This window comes from Nannospalax galili, unplaced genomic scaffold (assembly GCF_000622305.1).
Source record: "Nannospalax galili isolate Female #2095 unplaced genomic scaffold, S.galili_v1.0 scaffold109, whole genome shotgun sequence".
NCBI classification, from domain to species: domain Eukaryota; kingdom Metazoa; phylum Chordata; class Mammalia; order Rodentia; family Spalacidae; genus Nannospalax; species Nannospalax galili.
In genome coordinates this window covers 4,742,341-4,749,889 of record NW_008360315.1, presented here as the reverse complement: position 1 = coordinate 4,749,889, position 7,549 = coordinate 4,742,341, and the positions used below count along the sequence as shown (strand labels likewise).

At 45.7% G+C, this 7,549-nt stretch overlaps 1 protein-coding gene across 2 annotated transcripts in view; it reads left to right on the top strand.

The window, feature by feature from the left end:
- The first annotated feature begins 943 nt into the window (after window positions 1-943).
- Window positions 944-7,549, top strand: part of Tll1 (tolloid like 1) — a 241,358-nt gene continuing 234,752 nt past the window's right edge. The window contains exon 1 of one of the 2 annotated variants that reach the window (XM_008824950.3): window positions 944-1,740. In XM_008824950.3, the coding sequence (XP_008823172.1) occupies window positions 1,572-1,740 (169 nt within the window). In that variant the 5' untranslated portion in view covers window positions 944-1,571. The remainder of the gene's footprint in view (window positions 1,741-7,549) is intronic. The other variant, XM_029559553.1, reaches the window with a different exon arrangement.

Sequence of the window (7,549 nt, the reverse complement as noted above, 5' to 3'; positions counted from 1 at the left end):
GTGTGGGGGGGGGGGGAGTCGCCTTACCTATTTTGGAAAGTACTTGCAGATGTCTGGGGAAACCTCGGAATTGCTCACACCAGGGGTTTTTGCAGAGATTTCCTCTGATTTTTTTTCCCCTCCCCAGTTTCCCATAACCTGTGTTTGCCTTGAGTTTGCTGGGCTGACGTGTGGTTTACCTTGCTCAGATCCAGCTGCGGGCTTGGCTTTTACACACTGTCTAGGAAAGACGTAGAAGCTGAAGGGTACTGAGTGGTCCTGGGTATGGGCGCCAGAACTCACAGAAAATTTGCTTCCCGAGTATTCCTTCCAACTTCCCTTCTTGCGCCACGTGAGCCACAGCGCCAGCCCATCAGCAAGGTCTTAGCGTTTCCTGCTGGTATAATCTGTAACTCGATTACGGATTTTTTTTAAATTGCAGTTCTGTGTCTTAGTTTTCAGCAAAACTTTGTTGGTTAGGAGACTTTTAACAGTCGTGTATTTTACCTAAATGACGAAGGGTCAGGCACTTTTCATTCACTCTTGAGCTGCAGAAAGGTTAAACAGCAGCAAGGGAAAGAAACACACACTAGCTGTTTATCTGGGGGCGGGGGGGAGCGTGCAGTGAAGTTGTCACGATCCCTCGCGCCACCCCCGGTCTGGCACTCTCCACCGACACATACATCATCTATTAATTGCTGGTCGTGGACGCAGATACGGAATACATTCATTTTTATCTTTAGTAAAATAGAAATGGAGATGTCAGCGGACTCGTGTCTGTTTGTTTGTATAAGGCTATCAAACGAAGTCAGAGAGGAGGCTGTGGCCCGGATCCTGACCCTGATTGTATGAATAAGTAAGCAGGATGCAAGTGATTGGGTTAGATGCTGCGAAGATTTTTTTTTTTTTTTTTCAAGTTAGGAAGAGGGTAAAAAGACAGCCTGGAGGAGAGAAGAGGCCGAGACATCTCGAAATCCTCAGACTCTGGCTCTCCTTGCAGTCAGGAGCTTCTCTGGCTTTGCAGGCTCTTAAGGTCTCGCGGCGCACACATGCCTGCCCCCCACCCCCTTCCTCGGTCTCCCCTTTCAGCTGAGATGTGCTGATGTGCAGACCGGATTCATCTTCCCCGAGCGGCGGCGGCGGGCGCAGGCGGCGGCGGCTCGCGCTCGGCCGCCGGGTCCTGACAGCGGCCGGGGCGCGGCGCGGGAGCCGGAGCTCGGGTGGCTTCTGAGCCGGCGGGGCGCGTCTCCCCGGCTGCGGCCGCGAAGTTTCGGCCGCTGGAAGGACAACCCGGCAAAAGCTGCGAGCCCCGGCGCCGCCGAGCCCAGTTGGTGCAGCTGCCCCAGGGCCAAGCTCCTCACCTGCCCTCCGCCGATCCCTGGGCCCCCAGCCAACTCCCCCTGCACCTGGGGGTGCCAGGCGGTGCTGGCCCTCTCCACGGTCCCCAGGGCACCCGCATGTCTCGGGACACCTGAGCACCCAGGTCTGGCGGAGGAACGTCCCAGGGAGGAGAGGCGCACCAGTCCCTTTAGCCCCACACATCCTCTCGGCCCTCCGGGTCCGGTTCCCCCCTTTTCCTCCGGGGGAGAAGGATGGGTTTGCAAAGGCTCTCCCCGAGGATGCTGCTGTGGCTGGCGGTCTCCGGGATTGTTTTCTCCCGGGAGCTGCGGGTCTACGCTGGCCTCGATTACGATTACACTTTGGATGGGAACGAAGAAGATAAAACGGAGACTATAGATTACAAGGACCCGTGCAAAGCCGGTAAGTGACTGTCCAAGTTGGGACGGTGGCGTGCGCCAGGGACTGTCGTACTGAATCTCCAAAGGGTGGCGGTGGGAGCTCACCTGTTTCCTCCCCACCCTCGCCAGCCCCTCCGCCGCCGCCCCTCCTCCCCACCTCCTTTCCTTCCTCTCCCCACCCCCAAGTTCACTGGAGTTCTGTTGCTACTAGAATCCGATGCCAAGCTCTGGTCTCCGAGTTTAAGGAAACCGTGCAGGAGTTTCTGATCCTCCTCCCTCCCTCAGCAAAACGAAACAAGTCATAAACACAGCTGGCTGCTGTGGGTTTTAAATGCCAGCACGCAGCAGGCTCAGTGCAACTGAAGGGGACAAGACCTCCTCTGTTCCAGTGCGCGGTTCTCTAGGCAGTTCAAGACCCAGTGGGCAGAGTTCTCCAAAGGTGGGTGGGGATGGCATCACTACCTCGGGACACCTTCACGCCTCCTTTCGCCAGATTTTCCAGGGTGAGCCTCAGGCCAGAAGGGCTTTGTGACAACCTTAGAAGAACTCAGCTTTAGATAAGATTCTAATGCTTTTCCCATTTAAAAGAAAACTTAATTTTTTGCCCCCAAGTTGCTACCCCATGCAAACTTGTGTCTTCCTGAGAACACCCTGGAACATCAGAGCGACTGGCACTGTCTGAAACCCGGTGGCCTGGCCCTCCCGGTCTCCTGAGCGCTGTGGTCCTTCACTGGCTTTCAGGTGCTGGGCACCTCCAAGTGTCTCTCCTCACAGTCCCTCACTTCTCTCTGGTAGCCTGAGGTCTGAGCCCCGCACCGCTCAGCTGGCGGAGACCACGTGAACGCCGTGTCCCAGGGCGTCCAGTCAGTGCTTTGGGGATTCCCTATCCTAGGCTCTGGCTCTCTTGGGTTGAGGTTGAGACTTGCCAGCTCAGGATGGACTCATATTAACTTGGGAAGGTTACTGGGTTTTGTAGAAGGCCAACTTGGTAGTGTCCTTTGTAAACTGAGACAAGGTTTGTCCTGTCTGTAGCAAGAGATGTGGTCTCCCTGCAGCCACACCAGAGAGGGAAAGGATGGGCCAAGTGTCCTATATCAAGATACTAAGAGGGGTTGGTAGGTCTGTGATAAGGTTTTCTTTTCTTCCCTAGCTAGGTAAGCCTCAGTCAACTTCTCCTGGGCCCCAAAGAAGGAGAACTGTACATTTGTGAAGGGAAATTCCTAATTTTTACCTTTGATGACTCACTGCCCTGTTGTGTCCCATGCCTTGGCAGAACTTTCTTGCTGATCATTTTATGCAGTCTCATTCAAAACTCAGACAGGAAAACCTGTCTGGAACTCAGAATTCAGATTTAGTTCAATGTCGAGTATGAAGTCCCTCTTAGACACTCTTTCTGTTCCCCCATCCCATGTCCCTTGGGGCTTCCCTAATGGTTTGAAAAGAATAATACTTTTCCTATACTGGTAACTAGCTTCCAGGCAACTCCCCACATAACAATTTTTGGTAGGAAGCATTTTTGAGTAATGCTTCCAACTTGATAAAAGCTGCATTTCTTGTTTGTAGTAAGGCATACATGGAGCCTGATGTTTATAATATTATCTGGGGACAATAGCTCATCTATTTTGATGGTTTGCTGTTTGAAAGAGTTAACCAGCTGCTACCAAGATGAGGTGTCTGTTCTGTGTTTAAACACACCTTAAGCCATCAATGTTTATTTTACTCTGCATGTAAACATCTAAGGCAAGGAAAAAACAACTTGAGTAATACTGACTTTTCATTTCCTCCTCAATACAGATTTAGTTTTAAGCATAGCTACTGAAATTAAAACAATAACTTTGAATGTATCTTACTCTTTTTTCTTCCCTGTCTTTGAATAGAAGTATGCACATGAGAAAGCGGGTGTCTGTGTGTGTGACTGTATGTGGGGAGAAAGAAAATTAGAATGGCTAGTGTGGAAGACCAAGAAGTGTGAGCTGAATCCCAGGTCTCTTTAAAACCATCTTTCCAGCCTACTGAGATGAAGTTTTACTTTATTACCTTGGCTAAAGAGCAGTAAAATCTTACTGCCTCACTTTTAGTACCGTGTAAGGCGAATAAAATAGTAACAGGAGAAAAGATGAGTATACTGAAATTCCAAATAAGACTCAAAAGAAGATTGGTGAAATGATTATACAAAAATAAGATGTGGACCAGTTGTGAAAGATAGCCATGCAAAAGCAAGAGAGACACTTTGCAAATATGCAGGGCATCTTTGGTCTGTCTTATTGGGGCGCTTTGATCTCTCTTATTCAGGTAGCAAATTCCAGGGCATGATCCAGGGAGTGCAAAGCCTTTCTGACCTTTGCTGACAAGGGTCTTGATATTCCTTACCTTACACAGTGACTTGATGTCATACTGACAGCTTTATGGTTTTGAAGCATTGTTGCAAGCACTGTTTTAAACTGGGTCCACAGCAGCTCAGTGTGCTAAAGTTTGTTCATCTTCCCACTACACAGATGGGAAAACAGAAACTGAATGAAGTTAAATGTCTTTTGTAAGATCACCCAGAACTCAATCCTGACCACATTCTAAGATGGCCATTTGGGGACCTTCCTTGAAACATAAAAAACAGAAATTAGTCCAGTTTTCCTGGTATCCTGTCCAATAGAGACAAATACTTTCATGTGCAGCAATTGAGAACTTAATTTTATATTTTTTCAAACATAGGTCATGGAAATCAGGGCTCATTACTGGTCTTCAGTGTTTACTACAGAAAAGTATAGACAGATCACTGCTGATAGGAATCTAGTATGATCTCAACACCAATAGATTGTTCAAAGTCTTATCAACAAACTTCTGTTCAAAACAGGATCAAAGACATGCTACCCGAGGATAAATATTTTCAATTATCATTTGTTAAACAATTGTGCCACCCTACTGTATTTATGAAGTTGAATGCAATTGCTTATCTGTAAGAGTTCTGATTTTAAGACAGGACCACTTAGGAAAGAAAGGAAGCCTTGTATATCCATTTGGTTGAATTAACTGAGATATTTCCAGTATAAATGAAAGTGGACAGCTTAGAGGAGCATAACTTTAAGCGTGTTCACATGCCAAATTCTCTTGGGTAGAATATGGGTACTTCCTTCTCTGTCAGTGGATTGGAACAGAGATTCCAATATGGGACCACTAGGCTGAGCTCTTCAGTGCAGTGGACTGGTAGCTCATCTGATCATCTGAATGAGCAGGCAGATTGTACTCACTCTCTGAAGAGTAGAAGGGTCTCCAGGGACAAGGGGAAGCTGAGACTGCTAGGCCTTGTCTTAGAGCCAGGGCTAAGCTGTCTTCATCCATCAATGGACTCACCAAGTTAAGTTGTAACTTGAGGACAGTATCTGTAAAGTAGCTGGGAGAGTTCAGTTTACGAATCAATCTGCCAGATTTGTGCAGAAATTGGTTGTAGGAGCCCAGACTGCTGAACTAACTGTATGAAAACCTCTTCCTCCCTCCTTCTTCCTCCCCCTTCCCCTCTCTCTGCTTCCCATTCTCCCTTCTTTCCTCTCTCTTATTTTTCTCTCTTCCCCTCTCTCCTTTCAGGTTCTTCCCATCCTCCTTCCCTCCCTCCCTCCCTTCCTCCCTCCCTATTTACCTCTCTCTCTTCTGTCCTCCCTTCCCTCCCCTTCCTCCCTTCTCTCCCTCCCCTCCCTCCCTTTCCTTTCCTTCCTTCCTTCCCCTCCCTTCCCTCTCTCCCTCCCTTCCTCCCCCTCCCTCCTTTCCTTCCTTCCTTTCCTTCCCCTTCTCTTTTTTATAGTTAGTTAAAGAAGTATTAGGAGATTCAGGCAGCTGAAAAATCTGCTTAATAATGGAGATTAATTAAATTAGTATTTTAAATGATGAGCGGAGGTTTAGAAGGCTGATAAAATCCAATGTCTGTCAACAAGAGTCTATCTAGTTAGCATCTCTGTAGACATATTTGAACACCAGGTAAGAAATACTTTGAAACTCATGAGTAAATGATTCTTTTTTTTTTTTCTCTTCTTCTTCTTCTTAGAAAAATCTACCCATAGTTAAGGGTCAGTGAATGTGAGAGGGTGAATTTGCCTTTTGAGAACCATTTTCAAGTTTGCTTACACAAAAATGGGCTTTTGGCATCCTAAAGATTTAGTTCTCCTTTTTTTTTCTTAACGAGGATCAAAGTTTCCATGTATCCTAGATCTTAGGAACATTTTCATGAGTTTATAAGTTCTAGTGCCTAGGTAAGATGTTTTTGTTATCCGCAATGTTGTATTTTCTGACTGGACTGGCATCCTCTTAGGCTGAACATTTCAGAACTTGATGCTCAACTTCGTGTCTGTTTCATCCCTTCACAATTTGTAACACCCAAACATTTACTTGGTTGTTGGTGCCTCTCTAGACTGCCAGCCTCACATTTAAATTCAATTCAAGGGTCTTCTTATAGGCAGTCTCTTCTGTTTTAGCTTTCATTCCTCAGATATTGAAAAAAACAAATGTTTTCTCTTTTTTCCTCTAGTGCCAGTCAGAAGTGTCCAAATTATGGTCTTGCAGAAAGGCTGGATAAGGCATTATATTCCATATACTTCAATTCTATGCTTCATTTTGCTGGGAGTAATTCTTTGCCTTTGTCTGAAGGGCCGATGGATGTTTGGGTCTGCTTGTAGCAGTCATTGCCAATAGGTATGGGAAGGATAAATTAATTTTCCTCAAGTGTATTTTCTTAGACTAAGCCAAGACTTTTAAAGCCTCTTTTCCCCTTCCGTTTCCCTTCCCTTGCTTGTAGGGTCTCCTGAACTCTTCCTAATTTTTGTCTCCAAAGAGGAGAATGTGATTGGCAAATTCAACTGGATGATCTTGGTTTCATGCTGTAGAGTTCCTTATATATTGTGAATATTAGTCATTTGTTAGACTGGAGTTTGAATTTTCTCCCATTCAGTAGGCTGTCTCTTCACTCTGTTGTCTTTTCTTTACTGTGTAGAATCTTTGTGGTTTCATATAATCTTATTTGCTTATTTTTTTCTTTTGTTGCCTGTACTTTTATATTCTTCTCCCAGAGTCCTTCCTCACATCAGTAGTAGAGTGTGGCTCCCTACAGCTTCTAGTAGTTTTATAACATATGCACTTCATGTTTATGACTTTAACCTGCTTTAGGTTGTTTTTTTTTGATAAGGTAAGAGTCTCATTCTTCATGTGGACATATTGTCTTTCCAGTACCGTTTCTTTAAAAGTGTGTTTGGGTTGGGAGGACATGAGAGATGGCTCAGTAGTTAAGACCACTGACTGCTCTTGCGGAAGACCTGAGTTCGAATCCCAGCACCCACATGGCAGGTAACAACCAACTGTAACTCCAGTTCTAGAGGATCTAACACTCTCTTCTGCCCTCCTTGGTCACTGTATTTGGCATGGGTTCACTTGTATACATGCAGGCATAACATTCATGCACATAAAATAAAAATAAAGTTTAAAAAAGAATTTTAAAAAGTGTTGTTTTCTCAGTAGTGGTGTAATGTTTCATGCCTGTAAGAGGATTGGGACTTAAAGGTGGTCCTTGGTGACAGGCTCTAGTTAGGGGCCAGCCTAGGGTAACTGAGAACTTGTTTCCATGTGTCCTCTTGGAGCCCTTGTTGAAAATCATTTGGGTCAAATACACAGATTTATTTCTGGGTTCTCTATTTTGTTCTGTTGGTCTGTGTGTTTGTTTTATGCCAGTGCCACGTTGGGGTAGTCATCAGAATTTTGTAGCATATTTTGAAATGCAAACTATGGTGCTTCTAGCATTGTTCTCTTTGCTGAAGATTGCTCTGGCTGTTTTTTCTTTACAAATTTAATATTTTTAA